The following is a 20,985-nucleotide window of genomic DNA, read 5'->3' as shown; positions in this document are numbered from 1 at the left end:
ATGGGTGTCTCCATGGGAACGCAAGCGGGCCGATGCCTGCCAGGGTTGGGGTGGCTGACGTCACAGGACATTCCCCCTCTTCAGACACCAAAGGAAATATTTACGAAGGCAGGAGAAACATTCGATGGTTGGCGACCATTGAATGATTTGCAATGATACATTTATAACTTTGTTCTTTGAACCTTAAAGTGCAACCAGACAGGTTGTTATTACATTGTTGTTACAGGAAAACATGTTTGTCCTTTACTTTACATTAAAATGAAACACCTTGTTTTATTTCAGTTAGCACTGAAGCAAAGCACAATTGCCCATTTTTAAGTAATAATCGGTTTTATAGGGATTAGAAGATTACATGATGGCTGATACTTTGTAAACCTGCTACTTGAAGGGATTAGCAAGTGATATTTTCAGTTCATTTACACTGTTAGAGTAGATGTATGAAGCAGTCGTAAGGGAGATGTGATAAAGTGCATGCTAAAGTAGGGGAGCAAATGACACTCAACTATTTTCTCCCAAACACTTGAAAACGGACCAAAAAAAAAAAATATATAGGATTTATGGTCTTAGCTTTCTTGGTACTTGTTTCCTAGCATGGCGCCCACGATTTTCATCTTATGCCATCGTATCGATCGGATACGATGGGTGATTACTATGTTAAATGCACCCCCATTGTTAATGCCACCCCCACAATGAACTCCAACCCGAAGCGTGGCAAGTCCGCAAGGGGCGGCGGTACGCGTCCTCCGACCTTTTCATACCCCCACTATCCACGTCGGCGTGGAGTCGATTTTAGGTAGTGTGGCGAGCGCAGCGAGCCCCGCGAGGGGACACGGATTACTTCACATGTATTCCGCGTCCGCTCGCTGCGCTATATAAAATCAACTCCACGCCAACATGGATAGTGGGAGTATGAAAAGGTCGGAGGACACGTACCGCCACGCTTCGGGTTGTCGTTGACATTGGGGGTGCTTTTAACATAGTAATCACCCATCAGGGTGCCTGTACAATTAAAAATCGCATCGCATTCCATTGTAATAGCATGTGAGGCGACGGGATATTAAAATTGTACAATGCGGGTCTTAGGACCAGAAAATCTCCCTTTACTTACACACACCCCCCCCCCCCCCCCCCCTGGTCTCTCTGCCTCTCTGCTCTGCCTCTCTTGCCTACCTCCCACTCCCGCTTTCAAGAGTTTTCACATGCTATTCCCCATCTCTGGAACTTTCTAACTCGCCTTCTCAAACTCTGCACAAACTTTAAAACTGGCTCTCAAGACCCACTTCTCCACCAAACCCTGCCAACTCTTATCCAAACACACACACACACACACACACACACACACACACGGTCTACATCTTCTGTGTCACTCCTATCAGTCTACTCCTCCCATTTAAAATGTAAGCTCAAAAACAGCACCCTATTCCCTCAAATTATTATATTACTTTTATTATAAATATTTATACTTTTTATGGACTTCCGAGTCATGCGTCTGGGAATTAGAAAAGGAAATGCAGGATGAAAATTTTGCTAAATTAGGTACTGATCTAGCTAAATCACTAGGCCCTTTCTGGTTCATCCATTTGATTTGGACAGGAAGACTTATTAAAAAACTTTCTATTAGACTGGTCTGTTAGCCGAGACTATTAGAAGCAAGAATGCAGGGGAAATTCTGTTAAGGTGAGCAAAATGCTATTAGAATGAAAATATTTAAGTTTCTGCCATCTCAGCACTAGTAGCTGGAGGAAAATGGATCTTAGAAATACAGGAATGGCAGAGAGTAACTACCATATAGACTTTTAGAAATAGATTAGCACTCAATAAAAATCAGATAGGAGAGAAACTCCAAAAGACAAACACCAGAGGAACAACTTTCCTTAGCTGAAAGACAAAAAAGCCATGAAGCAACTTCAAGTTTTTCCATAAAAAGGCCTAGGCTACTTGCACGATGGATGCAAAATGTACCATATATTATATATGTTGATTGACGAACTTGAATACGTAATTAACACTTCAAAGCAACCAGTAAGTTCTGTACAAAGGTAGACAAAATAAGCATAACATATTTCACGGTTTATTATTAAGAACAAAGTCCATTAGAATGACAAGGTGTTTATTTAACAGCAGAAAAAATTTAGTTTTACAGTTATATTTAAGTCTACATTTTAATCCAGTAAGAGTAAATATATATCTCTTTCATGAGAACATACAAAGTTGAAATAATCCCTTTATATTTTATTGGTGTAATACTTTTCCTGGCTAAAAAGGTCACAAAAGCACACCTGCATAGCTAGCATAAGGTGGGAGTATGGGAGGTGATCTGATATAAAAGCACAAACCCAAGTGAAAACTAGAACATTTGAGGGGAATAATAATTGGATCAAGAACAATAACGAGGATAGGTGACAAAACAAAGCATAGTATTTATGCTAACCTAATATGTATATATTACAAATCACTAATTGTAGTTTTATTAACAGTACTGGCAGCATCTCAGCATTAACCACATTCTTGGCATTAGAAAACAACCTTTGTTAGTACGTCAAATTTAACAATTTATTCTCTATTATAACTTTTTCTAAAATACTACGGACATGTCACTTTTACCCATAAATCTAAGCAGCACTTAGACGCGGATCTACTTGAAATTTCCACCACTTTGTCATTAAGGCCCAGCTATAACCATATTACAGTCATAAATTGTAGTACAACATTGTAGTGTACAGTATATATACTACTACAGTCAATGAAACTAAAAATATGTGAACTTACTATCTTAGTGTTAAGGATCCTATGGGTGTCACAACGCTATATCTCGATCAGCAGAAAATACTTTGTTTACATTATAGAGAAGGCAAGATGTAGAATACAGAGACAGCATCTAGAAAAATCTTTATATGCTGGACAACACATCAAGAGATTTAACAATTCCAGGCGCTATTTTTTAAAGGACAAAGATAAGACTATTTTTTGGTATTGGTGTCTGATTAATTCCAATTACAGTACAGCTGTGAATAAGTCTATATATTTAGTGCATTAACTACCATTACACCAACATGGGAGATCTGGGCATCTACAAACCACAGCAGTCATTTTCCCTCTTAATAAAAAAAAAAAAAAAAAAAAAAAAAAACATAAAATAAAACACATGCACAAATAAAAAATATGAAATTTTCTAAACAATATCAAAAAGATGAATACAGTGAACACATATTTACATATAAAACACCTAAAGAAATGTTACATTTTAGTTTACAGCACACAAAAAAAAAAGTCTAATCAAATCGTTAAAGACCAGGAATAATACAAAGGATAGGATATTTAATTTTACAGAAAAATAAAGTATCAAAGACTAAATCAGGTAAGTATATAGAATGTTCATGCAAACATTACATATTGATCAATTCATGAGAAAGAATGGAAAAGGTTATTTCCGAAGCGGTTCAAGTTGCAGGTCTAGGTGGGTCCATTTTTCAGCTGATACATGAATAGATATTTAGCAAGATAATTCTATTGTTTGAGGAGATTCTTGGAGCTCATTAGTCACTGCAGTTCCAGGGGTGGCTTCTAGCTGGGCATTGCTGGTTTGAGAACGGCTGCGAGGGACTTCTGTTGAGCCACTGCTTGAGGCAGAATGAGTGCGTGAACGTACAAGTCTCGTCATACTTGCTGTTGGCACTAGAAGAAAGGTTGAAAAAAAATCCATCTTAGATCTAATTTTAGAAGATATTTTATCATGCAAAATAGGTGTTACATAGCCAATAGCAACCTCACTTGTTTCTTATTTTAACAGTACAAAAAAAACGACTAGAAGGACCAGACGGGCTGCTACATGCACCAGTTTCCATGTATAACATGGCTTTTTTCCCCCCTTTCTAAATTTTGCTGTTGGGGTAAATAATAATAAATAATAATACTAATCCGAAAACTAATAATGAAGCCACGTAATGTCATGCGTAAACAATTTGTACATCAAACATGCCAAAATCTGTTGCAGCATACAACAATAAAGTGTAAAGAAAAAGCAAAACACAAAAACACCACAACATTACATTCCACCTGCACAATAATGTAATCCGCTCAATAAAAGCGGCAAACCAAAACGTGCTTTACATCTTCTTGACGAATAGTAGACTATAGATACCTGATTCAGTGCTCAAATGACTGAGCGTAACATATGGAACTGTAGGAACATACAACAAGAGAGAGTGGCAGACAGGAATTAGAGCACACGAAAAAGGGACCATGCGTCAAGTATATTGCGGCTTTGGAAAGTTATTTATTTATTTACTGACATTTTCTTATATAGTGCACACATATTCCGCAGCGCTTTAGAGAATATTTGAACATTTGCAGCAGTCCTTGCCCCAGTGGAACTTACAATCTATATTCCCTACTACATGTACACACACATTCATTCTAGGGTTAATTTTGTTGGGAGCCAATCAGTATATTTTTGGATTTTGGGAGGAAACCGGAGTAAACACAAAGCACAGGGAGAATATACAAACTGCGCACTGTTAGAGCCATGATAGGAATCGAACCCATGACCTCAGTGCTTTGAGGCAGTTAGGCCTTATACAGTACAAGTGAAGGGTTTTGAAGCCTAAAGGTCTTAAAAAAAAAAAAAAAAAAAAAAGGACAACTGTTATACTAAAGAAGGCATGTTATGCAGAAGCAACAGTGTGGTATCGTTACTATGGAAAGATTCGAAAGAGATCTATTTGGTTTGTTTAGAATGGCCTCAAAATACAATAGTTATAAATTGGGAGCACTCCGGAGTAGCATACTAAAGTGGGGCGCTAGGAATGTCATTTGGCAGTCGGATTGCCATTGTAGCAGCATATGTGAAGGTCTGAGGGCCATTGAAGGGGAATGTTTGGTTGTCTGTTTTACATATATACGTAAAATTTTCTTGGCAGGCTAAATGCTCAATAGCAATGTTAAACAGTGAAGGGGAACTTGTAGTGTGTCAGAATGGCAAATGCAAATCTTGCACAGGGCAGAAGATTTAAGAAGTCTTTTGACATAAGCAAGGAGATCGGTTTGTTCGGTTTTGCTGCTATGATCCTAAATAATGAATGATTTTGGGGAAAAAAAAACACCAGCAACTAAAGTATGAATTGACTGGCCGGAGGAACAGTAAAATGTTTTGGTGCCAGTATTCTGTAGCTGCAGAACTTGTGGGGTTCTGAAATGGCTGCCACCAGACAGGCAGCCGAAGTGAGAGAGATTTGTTTGGTATGCTTAACACCTTTGCCTATGAGTTTATTATTATTGGGCCTGAGCTACAGCAAGGGAAAGAATAGAATTATTAAATACATGAAAAGCTACTTACTGTATCCCATTCCTTGCACAAAGTATTTCAGGGCCTCTGCCAATTTTCCAGGCTAAAAAAAATAAAAATATATTTATATATATACTATTTTTTCATATTCACATGGCACAAGTAGTATTGGATAGGTCTGCAATATGTACATACATAAAATAAGCCAACTAACCTGGACGGCTTGTGGTAATCCCCCGCAATCAGCCATCTTAGAAAGAAAAAAAAATATATAATAATAATAATAATAATAATAATAATAATAATAATAATAATATAAACCCACACCAAGTACAATTATCCTTCATTTATATAGTAACAAATTTATATTACACAGTACTTTACTCCAAAAATATACTTTACAACTCATGTTTATGGATTATTGCTCTTGATGATGGTCCTGAGAGGACGGAAATGTTGAGACATACCAATGTACCCACCTTAGAAGGTTTGAATAAATACCCAGCAGTTTTAATTGCAAATTTGAGACTGGTGAGTGTGATATAATTAGGACGCACTCACACATCCGACTACTATAAAAGCATGAATTTAGCTGTTACTTGTGAAAAACGTTCCCAACTAAAGGGATATTGATTCATATCGGTCCCTGACCTAGTGGATCTTCAAGTCTGTTCCACACCACATGAACACACAGTTGATTGCCAATAGGTTTCTAAACTATGGGGAAACCAAATATCCTAAAGTACAACATGGCATCAATACATACACCTTGCTTCCGTAATATAGTACTTGTCATTTAATACAAGCCTTTTTTTTTTCTTTTTTTTCTTATTAAAGTTTTCAGTGCCATCAACAGCATGTTATTCCCAAGTCTCTGATGCTTTCCTCTGGCCAGTCCAAAGGCATACACTCTGATGACCCCAGTGAAGTGCTCTTCACAGTAAACGTCAAATAATCTGTAGACTTTATCCTGCCTGTGAGGAGTGCCTCAGAGTAACAACTAAAAATATTAAGTATAGTGTGGTGTAATATAACCTAAATAAATGTACTAAAATATAAATTTTATTGATTTGCAAGAAGTTATTAACTATAGGACAGTCTAAGGCAGCAGTGGGCAACAAAGCCGTACCAGTAACTTCCAGATCATTCCTACTTAATGGTCAAATTTGACCGTTATTACCTGTCCCAATCAAACTGGCCTGTTAAAAAATTACTATAGTAAAACAGAACACATTTAAAAAGATGCCAAGCATTACAAAATAGATCAGCTTTAAATATAGGTTGAGTATTTCTTATCCAAATAATTCTGAAAACCATACATTCCAGAAAGTGAAAAAAAAAGTTTCTCTGGCTAAAAAAGCACTACTGGGGACATCTGTAACAGCAATACTGAGGACATGATATGTAACTGGCACTAAATATGGGCAAGAAAATGATTGCTTGGCATTCAAGGTCAGTGCCTGCGATAGGACAAACTTTTTCAGGTTTTGAAACCTTATTTTATGCAGAAATAAAATATATCTGTGTATTTCATGTGTTTGATGTGATTGTGCAACATAAATGCAAGATACATCATTGAAATATAAAAATATTCTGAAATACAGAATAATCCGTTATCCAAAATTCTTCTGGTCCCGAGCATTTTGGATAAGGGATACTCAAACGGTAGTACCAAAGTTGTCCATCACTGGCCTATGGCAGGTGTGACCATTAACTGGCTCTCCAGCTGCTGTTCAAATAAACATCCCAGCATTCCTTGCCTCAGTTATAGCATCACTTGATTGCAAAACTGTGGCAGGGCATGCTAGGATGTGTAATCTCACAGAAGCTAGATAGTGTACATGGCCCACCCTTGCCACATGGAATAACTGCAGACCATAAGCAAATGCAAGTGCTAAATTCTTCTTTTTCTATACTAAATGTAGTCTTCACCTGTGTGTAGGTGAACACTGTTTCAAGAGCCAATAGTACAGTTATCCTGTTAGCAGGAACCTCCCCTCTTTAGTGAAGTCTTAAACTGTGTACACACGGTGCAATTTGGTCGCTGAGCGATTTTGGCTTAAAATTGCTCAGCAATATATTGCGCCAAGTACCGTTTTCATTAGCAACCAGCAATTTTGGTTGAAAATTGCAAACCATTCTTTACCTCATTTTGACTAGAAATCGCTGGTGCATATTGCATTGTGCACCAGCGATTTGTAGCCATCATCAGAGGAGCATGCTCCTGCAACCATTAAGAACTGGCCGCAGGAGCGTGCTCTTGGCGATGTATCTCCCACAGCACATGGAAAACTCTGGCAACATGGTCGCTCATGCTACCTAATTGCTTGCTATAGATACAACTGAAAGCAAACACATACATATGTCTGTTGTTCGGTCCTGTTTTTTTTTATCTAGAAAAAAGTTTATTGTTGAATGGGGTTAGAATATGGTCTTATTAAAATATTAATCAAATAAAATCCTTTTCTACAGACGGCGCTTTAACCTTTGTTTTTGTAGATACTATACAGATGTAGCGCCGCTCATTCAATCCCGGCGCCCGTCAGATCCCTTTCACTGGCGAGCGCCGACGATAGGGACTGGGATGCTCGTGCGTCTCAGTATCGCGGTAGATGGGCAGCGTCTCCCTGCCAGTCTCCGCTTCAGGGGGGGATGGGTGGCGAGGGGGACCGGCGGCAAGCTCTGTTGCCAAGGGGTGCGCGAGCGTCTCGTGCGCCCCTGGTGGTAGCCAGCCCCTGCAAAGATGACCTGTTACATCTGTACTTGCCTAATTTTTGCTTGCCATCTCCGGGAAAGGGCAGCTAGCTCTGGGAAGCAGATTGGACTGCTGACTTGACAAAGAGGCCTGACAGTGATTGGGCAAGGCAAGGGTGATTGTGGCCACGCCTCCCACCGTACAATGTCGGTATTACAGGCACTGCACAGCGAGGGCGGGGCTAAAATGAGGCGCATTGCAGGGAACAAGCCCACCTTCCCAGTGGGCCAGGAGACATGCCAGATTTATTCCAGGAGCATAGGCAAGTATGATACATACACGGAAACCTCCACATGAAGATCCTGTGTTTGTGAATTATTTTTATCCCATTGATGTGGACCTTACAGTAATACATAGTGTAAATCTTTGCAGTATATCTGTAGGAGTCACATAGCTCGAATTGTGTTACCTTAAGTAGTGTTGTCCTGGTTGGGTCTAATCTGGAGTTACACTCCACCTGAAGAGGACAAAAAAAAAAAAAAGCTTTTACAGTTAATCTGTAACTAAATGATCCATATTTCTAGAATAACCCAAAATGCAACAGTACATGCACATTATACATACTAATACTGTCAAGTTGGAAAACCAAATACACGTTTTAAAAATCATATGGTTAATGGCAGTTTGCCTGAGTATTTTCCAACCTCAAATATCCCCCACCACAAAAAAAAATTAAATTTATATATATATATATATATCTTTACGGTATTTTCAGAATGTCATATTCAGTTAGTCCTTATATTCCTCAAATTTAAAAAACACAATTATTGTTTTTTAGCAATTGCAATAAACTTACTACAACATCGACTGCAGGAGAGTTGTCACCGACCACTAGCAAAGCAGGGCACCTAAGAGAAACATTTTATAAAAAGGTTATATTGAAAGGCAGAACAACGACCACAGGGCAAACACACAGAAGACAACTAGGGATCATCCCCAACTAGCAAGTCACTGCACCATCTCCAACCTGCAGAGCCCAACTGTAGCACTCTCGCCATTACTGTACACCGATTAAAATTCATATACGGCAAAAATTACAACCAACCATTTTTTTTTTTCAATTGGAAACATGCACAAGCAATAGTGGGAAATACTCACTGGCCACTGGAAAAACAAACAAATTTTGCTGCTAACTGGATACACCACATAGTACAGTGTGCCATGTACTTATGTAAAAAGGAGTTGTAACCAAAGCTTCTAAACACTACAGGAAACATGAAGTTCAGTGCACAGCAAGATCTCTTTATGGTGTGTACAAATCACTCACCGATAGGCGCAAAGATGGGCTTTGAGAAAAGGATTCAAAAAGTCAAACTTCGGGCCCGATTTAGACCCCTTCTTCTAGGCTGCGTATTCACAGCCAGTGCAATTATCAAATGACCGCATATGTGCATGGTTACAAACAAAGCCAGTGATGGATAGCCATCACTGGCTGCTTGCAAGGGTGAGGCAGCGACCTTGCGTTTTTAGGCAACACTCCCAGAAAACACCGACTGGCCCTGCCGTGGGGAGGGAGGGCCACTGACATTGGCATCCATCTACCCAGAGTGATCAAAGTGCAGAGTAAGTCTAGATTTACTTGGTGGCTGTGAAAAACCGCCAAGAATAGCTTGCAAGCCCAGCACTAATCTATAGAGTCCTGAAATGGGGTGCAGTCAGCTATTGATAGTAAGTGTCAACAATATATATGTCACCTGTAAACATTATGCATGGAGCCACACAGGCATGTTAAGAATTATTCCTATTGCTGCTGAAGCATCATCTAGTCATCAGAGTACCCTTCCGAAGAGCCTAGTCTTGAGGCTGCTCTCGCTACCCCACCTTGGCCTCGCTTGCTTCCTGCCATCAGACCACCTTGTGCTTCATGACACCTGCCTCCCCCATCCCTCTAGATTTTAACCACATTGGAGCAGGGCCCTCTTCATTCCTGTTCTTACAGCCCTCGCCTATCGCAATTCTTTTACAGTGCTCGATTATTCAGCAACCGTCTATACCCACTTCTCATCTCCCTCATAATTGCTCATCTCTTCCAATGGCTGCCTTCCCCTGGTAGTACACGGACAACTCCTTTGTTCCCTATTTCTTAGCTGTATGGAGAACTGAGGCACAAATTCTTACCAGTGCTCGGTTTTCATTTTTCAGTTACTGTAATGTTTAGTTGTGTGTGCCCTGTATTGTTGTAATGTGTGCCACATGCACGCTGCAAAAAGCCATCAAACCAGGTATGTTTTCTTAAGTTGATGTCACTGCTGTAATTTTACTTTAACAACATTTGGTACTTGTGAGTTATCCGGGCTGCCGATTTTTTGATTGTATGCCTTAAGTTAAGGCATACAATCAGATGCGATGCGATATCGCATCGCATGCGACCATCGGATGCGATGACCCGATTTTTCCATAGGAATCAATGTTAAAATTGACTGAGTCCATTTTAACATGGAATTCAATGGGAAAAAGGGGTCCTTTTCATACCCCTACTATCCAAGTGGGCATGGAGTTGGATATAAACCTGTGGCGAGCGTAGCGAGCCACCGAGCCCGAAGCGTGGCGAGCGAAGCGAGCCCCGCGAGGGGACGGTATTCTGTGTCCCCTCGCGGGGCTCGCTACGCTTCGGGCTCGGTGGCTCGCTACAGGTTTATATCCAACTCCATGCCCACTTGGATAGTAGGGGTATGAAAAGGACCCCTTTTTCCCATTGAATTCCATGTTAAAATGGACTCAGTCCATTTTAACATTGATTCCTATGGAAAAATCGGGTCATCGCATCGCATCCGATGGTCGCATGCGATGCGATGTGCCCGATCCGACCCGATTTAGAAATCGGCAGCCCGGATAACTCACAAGTACCCAACATTTTGTTTACAGTAAATGTAAACAAAAATGTATAAAATCTATACTCCGCTGATGCGAATGGCTCTTCTACACTGTCCCCAGCAGGGAAGGCACTACATACGCTAACTAACCTAAAATAAGTCTTCAACATGAATATGCATATGGAGGAAATCTAGCAGCAGCTTTAGACTACAAAGAGATCGCTATGACCAACCTGAGTGTGCCAACTGAATTATTGGATGCAATAAGAGGTCTCTCGATCTCCAGATCTTTGCGGCTGAAAGTGAATGGAAAATAAACAAAAATGGTTTAAGTGGCTACATTTTTAAATCAAAACTTGCATATATAAAGAATGTTAGTGAATAATATATATATATATATATATATATATATATATATATATATATATATATATATATATATAAGTTTTTTTTTTGTTCTAGGTACAAAATCAGTGTTACTGTTGAGCTCATTTGTTTCCATTTATAATATTAAATTTTTACCATTGAAAAAAAAAAATCACCCCCTGCCCCCAACACACACACACTTACTCCTTCCTATATGTATTTCAATCATAGTCAAGTATCACTTGCTTCATACTTTCAGCACGACTTGTAAATTAGCATTTTGTGAACTTTATAGAATACGAATAGTGACAAATGTATTCTGTTTGGTATGGCTGGGGCAGGACTGGGAACCCTTCAGGCCAAATTTCATACAGCATTTGGCCCATACTTTAGTATGAGAGAATCATTTTATATATATATATATATATGTATATTTCACACATCTATAACAATTGGATGCATGATCGCTTAGTTAAAAATGTGCTATTGACACCTTAAATCTTCACATATCACCTCAGCACAGAAGAGAAAATTTAATCCAACTTTCAAAAGGTGACTTCTACTATTTAAGTATCAAATTCATACACCACAAATTACAGCCAAATGAGTCCATGCAGCGGCTTTGCCAGCAGTCTTTGTTCTCTAGTGCACATGCGCCATCTTCCCAAATATCACTGAGAATACGACACTAGTAGAGGAGTGACCAGCTTCCCATCAAGCAAGGCAGAAAACAGCTGCCCTCCCCCACACCTTCTCCTGCAATAGGGGTGTTTAAAGGTGTCTGTCCATGCTCCTTATATTGTTAGGGAGCGCGGACCCTCCCCCACTTTAACCCCCTCATCCCTGTTAATCACATATGACTGGGTATAATAACCCACCTTCATAATAATTAGCAAAGCACTATGCAAACTAAATCCACAACTATAAAGACTTTTATACTGTCAAACTTTCAACAGTAATAAATATGTAGGACCTAGACCAGTCATTCCCAACACGGTCCTCAGGGCACACCAACAGTGCAGGTTTTAGTGATATTCAGGCTTCAGCACAGATGGTTTAATCAGAATCCCTCAGATACTAATTAAGTCACCTGTGCTCAAGCCTGGATATCTACAAAACCTGCACTGTTGGTGTGCCTTGAGGACCGTGGTTGGGAATGCCTGGCCTAGACTCTTAGCACACCACTAATAATATTACCTGTTGTAAGCATTGACAAAAAGGTGAAGGTTTTCTTGATTAATATCTTGCGCAATATGCAATCTGTAGGTTTGAATTAAATCCACATTTGACTGGAGCTCATCCTAAAAAAAAAAAAAAACAGTTAAGCAAAAAAACAAACAAAAAAATAATAGTAAAAACCTACAAAACCTCAAACAAGGTAACTTACATAACCAAAGAGTTGAGCCAACACAGTATCCACAATGTTTGTTGTCCAACCAGAGAACTAGAATAGAACAGAATGCATAAATCTCATATTCACAGTACCAGTGTTATTTTTTCAAAATTCTGTAAGACTGTGCAGTAGGGTGATCAAACATGCGCCGCTTGCACAACACTCTTGTGAGCAGTGATCTCAAACTGGGATCTATACAAATGTGCAGATTTTTTTTTATGAAGTGTCCAAATCAACATTAACAGGAGGTATAAAAAGGACTCATGAGTAATGAACAGATCACGCAGTTTGATTTCTGCCCGGCCACAAAGGCTGGTATTCAATTAGCTACTGCAATTTACAGCAGATACTGGATTCCACTGGGGCTCAGAGATTATGCTGAGGCACCTGAAGCATAGTCGGTGGTAAGCAGCTCTCCGAGCCACAATAACACATGGGATCGGGAGCTTATCCTGGAACCCCAGGTGTTCCTGCACGATAAAAAAATAAATAATTAAAACCCATAGGCCAGAAATCGGATAGCTCGATAACTACCATTGGGTCAAAAATCGTACCATCATCCAGTTTTTCTTTTTATTTCCCCTGGTAGAAAAGCTATCAGGGCTAATTATATAACGACCAAAAGGATTTTAAAGGGCTACAACCAGATGATATTCAAGATCAGGAAAGTGATATAATGTAGGTATTGTGAACAGAAAAAGCTAATTAAGAAGACAACAGAACTTTTTAAGTGGTAGAATTCCCTGAACCCATGGCTCTGCAGCCATGGTGTGCCAGAATACTACAGTAACCCACAGGACTACGGCTACTGTGGATAAGGTTGGAGGTTCCGCAATGCGGGCAGTTTAGGCTAGGATATGCTGCCTGTTTGGTATAACCAGGTGCCACAGCACATATCCCTATTTGCAGGGCGAGAGTTAGACCTGAAAAGGATAGGTCTCCCACAGTTGTGTTTTCTGTAGCAAGCCATTTCTCACCTGCTGTTCTGTGCAGCAGCTCTCAGAGTGCTGGCTAAGGATTAATTTTCTTGTACCCCTTTTTCTCACTCTACCCTCGCAACTCCTGCTGTACTGTGCAGATGTGTGTGAGGATCAATATATAAAGCAGGGCTTTACATGTCTGTATACCATCATTATAGATAGTCTTTTTCAGACAGACAATCAGAAGAAACAATGCCAGTGAGGACTTCAGGATCTTTGAGAGGAATTCTCCTGCATTGCAGTGAATAGAACAATCATGACAATACAGTCTAAAAAAAAAAAAAGTAAGCCAAAAAAGCAGTTATTGCAAAAGTGTCCTTCAAAACTGCAACATGTAACAAGGAGGCACAGCCAACTCTGCACACTCTTAAATGTTACCAGCTATGAAATTTAGCATCACGGTAATGAACAGAATTGTGCAGCTGTCATGAGTTTGGGTAAATAATAATTTAATTATAAACAACCAAACTAATGCGGAATTTTTTTTTTTTTTAATTGTGGTTACAAAGTTGAAAGTGTATTCATTCAATTCCTGTGAATATAAAGTGTTCATTATATTATGAATGGAGGGGGGACGAAGTTTTAATACATAAATTGACCACATATACAAGGCATAAAGTTCTTTAACTATAGGGACTTACCTTGGAAGCTGCCCAATCAATCCATCCCTTTGCACTGGGGTCAATATTTATTAGCACAAGACCTTCTACCAGTTCTGGGTGATCAAGCTGCAGAACCAGGGAAGAGAAGTAAAACATATGATGTAGCTCCCATGTAGTGCGAGTTTGGTATAGATGGGCCATGTGGTGCAAGTTGCCTAGCATGAGTGAGGGGGAAGGGGGGGGGGGGGAATAGAGAATTGTCTGACACAGCTGTAAATGGCAAGTATCAACCGAGTGGAAAATGAACTTTGAGTAAAACAAGCACAAGTTAAGGTGGTCACACTTCTCTCCAATCAATTCATGCAGAGTTGAAAGTCAGTCCGCTAAGTCAAAGGTGAGTATAGTAGTAAGCATATGGGATACAGGGAACTGTTGGTTATGATAGTGGGGTTTGGACAAAAGTATTTGAAATAAAGTTATAATCTGAAAGATTTGCAACCATTTTACAAGAAATAAAAAAACTTGAATGCCATCATTAATGATGATGCTTTCCCCGCTTGCAACTCCCGTGAATCCTGGATGAGGTGGCTTGGGAGGACTTGAGACAGGTGAGTAATAAATATTCCTTTTCCACTCACCTAAAAAAGAAACCTCTTCTAAATGACATCAACCCCTGTCCGACTCTCCTAAAAGGTTTCCCTCTATTGGAGGAACTGTGGTCTCCAGGGTAACAACGCTCATGTTAGGTGGACATGAGGATAGAGATAGAGATATCTCTCTCTCTTACTGATGTCCCACAGGCTACTTCAGTTGTAAAATCACATGTGTGTGATGGGCAGCATTACCTATTATAGCCATGACAGGGGCCATATGTTTTCTCATGTATGGTCAGACTCCTCGAGACCCTCCTATGAAGTTACTTCCTAACCCCCATTTTCTGTATCTGCTATTCCCGTCTGACCCATGTGTGATGGGATGAGATGCACTACTTGCTCCTATTTTTTAATGGATGACTTTTGCTAATTACAGATATTTGCCTATATTCTATTACGCACAGCATTCCTCTCTCTACAACACTTAAATATTATTAATGGTATTTCTTCTTTCGGTACTTGTGTAATATCTGGGCGCCCGATTTTTTCATTGTATCGCATCGCATGTAATATAGTGGCATACAATTCATGCTAAGCGATGCTTCATTGTAAAGACCAGATTTTTAATTGTATAGTCACCCATGGGTGATTTCATACCCCCACTATCCAACTACGCATGGAGTTGACTTTATATAGTGTGACGAGCCCGAAGCGTGGCGAGCCCCGCGAGGGGACGCAGAATACATGTAAAGTAATCCGTGTCCCCTTGCCACGCTTCGGGCTTGCCACACTATATAAAATCAACTCCATGCGTAGTTGGATAGTGGGGGTATGAAATCACCCATGGTTGACTATACAATTAAAAATCTGGTCTTTACAATGAAAAAAATCGCATCGCATGCCTTAAGTAGTGGCATGCAATGAAAAAAAAAAATCAGGCGCCCAGATATACACAAGTAGCCTTCTCTCTTTAGTTCAGTTACCCTTGTAGTCCTATCCCTTCCCTATATGTTTTCACTCACTTAATTTACATAGTTACATAGTAGTTAAGGCTGAATAAAGACTTGAGTCCATCAAGTTCAACCTTGGTTTTATGGAGTATAATCTATTATCTTATCCGTTAGTTATAATGAAGATCTAAATATTTTTGGATACCATCCCTTTAAAATCCCACAAATAATTTACCCACTATGGATGTTAAGCTCACAGGTCTGTAGTTAGCTGGGTCATCCCTTTTTCCTTTTTTGTTTGATATTGGTATTACCTCTGCTATTCTCCAGTCCTTTGGTACCCTACCCGATGAAAGAGAGTTCTCAAAAACATAACACAGGGGGGTTGCTAATTCCTCCCTTAATTCCATTAGTACCCTAGGAAGAATCCCATCTGGGCCTGGTGATTTGTTTGTTTTGATTTTACCGAGCCGCGATTTTATCTCATCTGTCCTGAAATAGATATTAAGATCTAGCTTGCTCGTCCCATTTGTGGTACCTGTATGCTCCTCTGTCTGCTCTTCCCTAGTAAACACTGATGAGAAAAACCTCATTTAACAGTTCTGCTTTTCCTTTATCCTCTGTAAAGCTTTAACCATTGATATTGGTTAATGGGCCCAGGTTTTCTTTAATTATTCGTTTACTATTACCAATAACAGCCATTACAAAATATAACTACATATGGCTGAAAGGAGCAGGTTACTACCACCATTAACTACAAGCCACAAGTTTCCCCTAGTCAAATTTGTTCAGTAATAAAATGTCTAAAAAACAAAACAAAAACAAAAAAAGCAACCATCTTGAACTCCATTTGGTGGAGCTAAATAATTGCACGACTGTGGCCCCTTTAATAAAACACACAGTTGAAAGTCAGGCAGAAAGGGGGACAGTAAATGTACTTACAGCAAATTTCGACAATATATAGGCACCAGCTCCAACACCAATTCCTATAATGGTTTTTAGGCTGAAAAAAAGAAAGAAAAAGGACAAAGCACAGTCCATAACAGATAGGAATATCACATAAATAAACACAGCTTAAAACCCTTTTCCATATTGTACTCCATATTTTGGTGAATGCTGTATGTAGATGTAAAGGCTTTTACTATATATTATAAAAAAAGTAAAGCCCGCCAATCACTTACTAATTCAATAATAAGAAGTGTCCCCAGAATAGTAAAAATAAGCATTTTTCAACCAGTCCTTTTTTATATACATTTTGCTACTGTTGAAAGCCTGTTTACATCATTTAGAAGGGTTTCACTAGGGTCATCGTACTAAAAACATACTGTAGGCATTAGTGTTACATAAAACATAATACAGGAGTTGGACAACATTTTTTGAAAGAGTGGAACAGTGTCCCTTTCATTAGCACCAATTCATTCCTCACATTATGGCAATGACCCTGTTACAGACAACAGATGTAACATCACAAAACCAGAGGCCAGGTTGCTGCCTCCTTTCCAATTTTCACATTGGCTGCAAGTTTATCCCCACCCAGACACACACCAAGTACATTTTGCATAAGCTACACCAGAGAATTTCGTAAAGTAAGCTGCACAGACACCATCACATGGCTTATTGACGACTGACCAGAACCAAAACCCAAAGAGTTTCAATTACTTGCGAGTGCTTATTTTGGCTTTTGTACACTGGAAATGGATGAAACGGATGCCAAAAATACAGGGTGAGGCGCAGCCAAAAGGAATTAGACACACGAGATCTAGACCATGAAATTCTTCTAGTTACATACAGTCCAATTCCACAAATGCATTGATACACAAATTGTAAAACAGTCCCAAGACTTTAATTATCCTGTGCTGTAAAGGAGCAAGCGCTTATATCTCCAACATTAATATAAACTACTGTATACCTTTCAGGAGCTACAGATAGTACACTTTTTTACTGAGACATAAGTATTTTGCAGTAATTACAGAATAAAGGGAAGATTTGAAAACAGACTTCACAGTATTATATTCAGCACTTTATATGAAAGTTGTGGCAAATTCCAGGCACAAACAGCCACTGGGTGCCGGATGGCTGACAGCAAGGATTCCGACAGTCAATACACTGATATCAGAATCCCAACTGTTAAAACCCAGACACTCGGGATCCCGATGGCCACCGGCTATTCTCCCTCGTGGCGGTCCACGACCGCCATGAGGGAGAATAGAATAGGTGGCGAGCCACTGTGCCCGCAGCGAGCCCACAAGGGGCTTCGTTGCGCTCCCCCTGCTGTCTAAGTCCAGGCAGTCAGGATCCCGATATCGGGCGAATGACTGTTCGGATCCCGACTGTCGGTGTGCCATACCACATCCCAGCCACTGCAGCTCCAATCATTGTAGAGCTCAAAAGTACAGTCCTGAATTAAGGAATTCAGAAAGGTTATACAACACACCTAATCAGTAAAATGTATAAGACATTAAAAGGAATGCCCTGTTACTGAACATGGCGACTGGTTTCAGATCAGCTGGGAACATAGACTGATATGTACATGGTTGAAAAACAGCTCTATTAAAGTCTTCCCTTGAATCAAAAAAACGGATCTCATGGAATGAAACCTAGTAGCTGGCCAGTGCAAGGGAGCTGAAAAGTCTTCAATCCACAACATGAAGATCTTGATCTGCAGTATGGTGCGCTAGCTTGTATTCCCTGCACTTCAAACTTACATTATTTTCAGCAATATGTTGTATCCAAAGCTTACAACCCTTAAAGAAAACTTTACTTGAAATGTATTAATTTACCTGAGATGTGTTAAGACAGCCAATAACATATCAGCCAGCTCCTCCATTGTTGGGTACTGGTATCTGAAACAGATGTGTATTATCATATGCGACAGATATTTACTGCAAAGTCAGGAAGGTTTCACATTGCTCACCAGCTGTGCTTTTCATTACAGAATACCCAAAATGTGATCATAAACATCATGAGCGCAATGTAAAATTTCCCATCCAACAACATTCCAGGTATTTTTATCTTTACTTTCCCATCCTTTAGACCCCAGGCCAATATTGCTGGGTAACAATATTATACAGCCCACCAAGAACTTTTGCAACCTTGTGCAACACTATGCCATAGATAACACCTATCTGTGTTTATCAGTTCCAATTCCCTATAGATTGTAAGCTTGCGAGCAGGACCCTCCTACTTCTAAAACAGTCTGTTCTCACCGTTTCTAATTGTACAGCACAAAGGAATTGCTGGGCTATAAATGAAACTTAAATAAGGTATATTAATATAAATATTATTTAAAACATCAACAATCCACTATTTCGATACAGAAAAAAAAAAAAAATGAGCCTCTTCCACTATAGTCTACCCCAGTGGTTCTCAAACTGTGGGGCCTGATCTTCTCAGCATGAGGTCACGACTCCATGTTGCTCACTGTCAGGCTGATTACTTTTCTAATCTCAGGTCAGCGATTCAAGGAGTCTGTGGAATGGTGTTATTTTAGACTCCTTCCATCATTTTGTGCCTCCACAATGCTACCATGTATGTGCTATCTGCTGACTACACAGGTGATATGATGACCTTCTGCAATAACTTGCTGGGGTACTGTCATTTTTATTGTCTGATGGGGTCCCAGAGCAAAATAGTTTGAGGACCTCTGGTCTACCCAATTAGTTCATGAGAACGGTTTATATTTTAAAAAAAATACACTACATACCCAGTTGGAAACGATGGTGCTCCCATCTGCTGACCAGGGGCATCCACATGGCAGACTGTAAAATGCTGGGTAATTTCATGCATGTCTTCATAGTTGAAAAATGTGCTGAAGCAGGACTTGTCTAAATGGGAAACAGAACAAAAAATACCACACATTTATCCAACTAGTATTTAATGATTCTCTATTAAAATATCAATGTTGCCCCAGGTTTCCGATTTAAAAGGCCACTAGCAAAAGTTCTGACCATCTACATTACAGGATTTACAGGAGCCTTGGCCAAGTGACCTTTGAACAATAGAGGCAGATTTACTATTGCACAAACCTTCAGATTTAAATTGGTACAGTAACAATGTTACAACTAGCCTGGATGCACTTTCAAGCCATCTGCCACCAGTGGCTTTGACATGCTGTAGAATACCCCCAAGTTTAAAAAAATAAACACATTATTATATATTCCAATGGGTAGAAAAATAAAAGGTTTACAGTACTCCAGATGTCTACAGAAAAAACAACACCACAAAAACACATAGAACCGACATTCATTACAGTATAACAGTAAAAAAATGTCTATGCAATGTCACCAAGAAAACTGGTTCTTTATTAAGGTTCTAATAATGCGCTTTACCCTCACCAAGCACCTTGTCTCAAACACTACCACTATGTTTAATGGAGGAGAAGTAACAAGGTATGGTCTATTTAAAATTTTAAATAGTGTTTAACATATGCATAAACTAAAGGTACCCATACACAGTGCGAAAGCACCCATACGTTTTGTACTAAATCAAATCGGATCGCACGGGTACGTTTTGTGTGCGATGCGATCCACGGGCAGTACAAAAACTATGTGCAGCACATACTTTTTGTACTGTGCGATGCCCACGGGAGCGCGCATCGCATGCTGCTATTGCAGCGTGTATGGGGGCCTTTAGACCCCCATGTCATACTGCGCAGTAGTATTGTCATACTGTGTAGTATGACAAAACACTTTACAGCAAATGCTCCAGATCCAAGGAGGATACATCGTGGGAGAGATTTATACTGATAACACAGTATAAATTATTTTGAATAATTAAAAACAAAAAGTGTAATTTCATTCATCATTTGTTTTATGACCAGAAAGGAGAAGCCCTGCCAAATGTAATAGTGCAGCTAAGTCATTGATATGTATACGCCATTATAAACCAAAAGGCATTTAGGAAGACAGTTCCTCCTTCCTTTGGTTGTGCAGAAAATATTTGCACAATTATTATGGGTCTGTATGATTTATTTCTAAAAGTGTGCACCGAAAAGAAAAATGGCGTGGGGGACACCCAAAAAAACTTACGGTTCAAGCCAATGTCATGGTATGTGAGGATCACTGGTCTATTGCCTTTTTGACTGCCACGCATTGTGACATGCACCACACCATGAGCAGTTTCAATATCATGTTCCTACAGAAATAAAAAAAAAAAAAGGAAGAAAAGAAAGAGGTCAACACTGTTATGGTCGACATGTGGATACATAGTAGCAGCCAACAATTTCAAATGCTTTGTGTACTAAGCAGGGA

At 39.6% G+C, this 20,985-nt stretch overlaps 1 protein-coding gene across 2 annotated transcripts in view; it reads right to left on the bottom strand.

Moving 5' to 3' along the window:
• Positions 1 to 2,055: 2,055 nt before the first annotated feature.
• Positions 2,056 to 20,985, bottom strand: part of NDRG3 (NDRG family member 3) — a 42,939-nt gene continuing 24,009 nt past the window's right edge. Inside the window, exons 4-17 of one of the 2 annotated variants that reach the window (XM_083147583.1) lie at positions 20,764 to 20,869; positions 19,440 to 19,560; positions 18,517 to 18,579; positions 16,679 to 16,739; positions 14,233 to 14,319; positions 12,606 to 12,662; positions 12,416 to 12,519; positions 11,086 to 11,148; positions 8,836 to 8,887; positions 8,449 to 8,496; positions 5,499 to 5,534; positions 5,336 to 5,387; positions 4,142 to 4,180; positions 2,056 to 3,675 (exon numbers count right to left, since the gene is read on the bottom strand). In XM_083147583.1, coding sequence (XP_083003709.1) covers positions 3,494 to 3,675; positions 4,142 to 4,180; positions 5,336 to 5,387; positions 5,499 to 5,534; positions 8,449 to 8,496; positions 8,836 to 8,887; positions 11,086 to 11,148; positions 12,416 to 12,519; positions 12,606 to 12,662; positions 14,233 to 14,319; positions 16,679 to 16,739; positions 18,517 to 18,579; positions 19,440 to 19,560; positions 20,764 to 20,869 — 1,071 coding nt within the window. In that variant the 3' untranslated portion in view covers positions 2,056 to 3,493. The remainder of the gene's footprint in view (positions 3,676 to 4,141; positions 4,181 to 5,335; positions 5,388 to 5,498; positions 5,535 to 8,448; positions 8,497 to 8,835; positions 8,888 to 11,085; positions 11,149 to 12,415; positions 12,520 to 12,605; positions 12,663 to 14,232; positions 14,320 to 16,678; positions 16,740 to 18,516; positions 18,580 to 19,439; positions 19,561 to 20,763; positions 20,870 to 20,985) is intronic. The other variant, XM_083147584.1, reaches the window with a different exon arrangement.

This window comes from Crinia signifera, chromosome 6 (genome assembly GCF_055691185.1).
Source record: "Crinia signifera chromosome 6, ASM5569118v1, whole genome shotgun sequence".
Classification (NCBI taxonomy): Eukaryota; Metazoa; Chordata; class Amphibia; order Anura; family Myobatrachidae; genus Crinia; species Crinia signifera.
The sequence above is the reverse complement of the archived record's forward strand: the minus strand, read 5'-3'. Positions and strand labels throughout refer to the sequence as shown.